The 1,306-nt window shown below is 35.0% G+C and overlaps 1 protein-coding gene across 1 annotated transcript in view; it reads right to left on the bottom strand.

Moving 5' to 3' along the window:
- The window catches only part of LOC106876530 (protection of telomeres protein 1), a 17,191-nt gene that overhangs the window by 9,109 nt on the left and 6,776 nt on the right, over positions 1-1,306 (bottom strand). The window contains exon 6 of the mRNA XM_052975896.1: positions 531-666. Coding sequence (XP_052831856.1) covers positions 531-666 — 136 coding nt within the window. The remainder of the gene's footprint in view (positions 1-530; positions 667-1,306) is intronic.

Genomic DNA, 1,306 nt, shown 5'->3' with positions numbered 1-1,306 from the left:
AATTTGATTACATCTCCATAACTTAATGGCTTGGAATAAGATACTGATAGAATGAGTACCAGATTTAAAAATAAAGTACTAGGGTCAATCTAAACCCTTTCAAAGCAGTGCTCCAGTATGGCCAGTCAAATGACTGAAACAAGATAAAAAATAAAAAGATAAACCATCCTTAATCTGTGTAATTAACACTTCATCTAAGAGGCTATTTTTATAGACTTTCCATTAATACTTTTACTTGCTCTCACTATTAATTATATTACTCTATATTAATTTAATTAACAAGATGACTGAATTATTAGCACACTGGACAAAACAGTTCACTGCATTTTGTCTGTCTTTGCTACATTCTGAGTTCAAATTCCACTGAGGCCAACTTTGTCTTTCATCCTTTCAGAATCTATGAAATAAGTACCAGTTAACCACTGGGGTTGATGTAACTGACCCCTTTCCACAAAATTTCAAGCCTTCTGCCTATAATAGAAAAGATATATCAATTTAATTAACAACACAGTATTAATGAGAAAACAAACCTTTATGGTTGAAGCTTTTTCACAATGATCATCAAAGACACAGACATCAACCAACCAATCTTTGGCGACTTTCCTTAGTTCCATGTCAGTGTGCAAAATCATATTCCTCTCGTTTACTTCAACAGCATAGAGAGGACTGAAAAATAGAAAAAAAAACAGATTTCCGAGTTTAAAAAATCCTTTGAACTATAAACACTAGAGAAATATTTGACAAATTAACATGAAATCAATTTTAAGAATGAACATTCATAGAAGACTGGTGCAGGCTTCTGTGAAACTGTCCAACCCATGCCAGCATGGAAAGCGGATGTTAAACAACAATGATGATGATGATGAACACTAGAGAAACATTGCTTCTTTCCTGAACCTTAATCTATTTAAATAGAATAATGGATTTATAGATAATCCCTTACTTGTAAAACAGGTAAAGGCTGACAGCAACAAGACCATCCAGATTTAAAGAGTTTGCCTCAGTTAACTCCTACCTCAGCCATGCTGACAGAAAAAGACATTAAACAAAACAAATGTAAGGGCAGCAGCAGTGTTGTCGTCGTCGTCATCATCTTCATCATTTTAGCATCTTTTCCTTTGTTGCATGGATCAGACAAAACTACACTGGGGGCAGACTTTTCTATGGTTGGACACTTTTCCTGATGTCAATGCTCACCGGTTTCTGAACAAGGTAATAATAATCTCCCAATCTATTAAAGAGCACACAGTCTGGACATCATTCCACAGTGAGCCAGAAGCAAGTGCCACTTTTAGTAAGAGTCTTT

Source organism: Octopus bimaculoides, chromosome 23, assembly GCF_001194135.2.
Source record: "Octopus bimaculoides isolate UCB-OBI-ISO-001 chromosome 23, ASM119413v2, whole genome shotgun sequence".
Classification (NCBI taxonomy): Eukaryota; Metazoa; Mollusca; class Cephalopoda; order Octopoda; family Octopodidae; genus Octopus; species Octopus bimaculoides.
The sequence above is the reverse complement of the archived record's forward strand: the minus strand, read 5'-3'. Positions and strand labels throughout refer to the sequence as shown.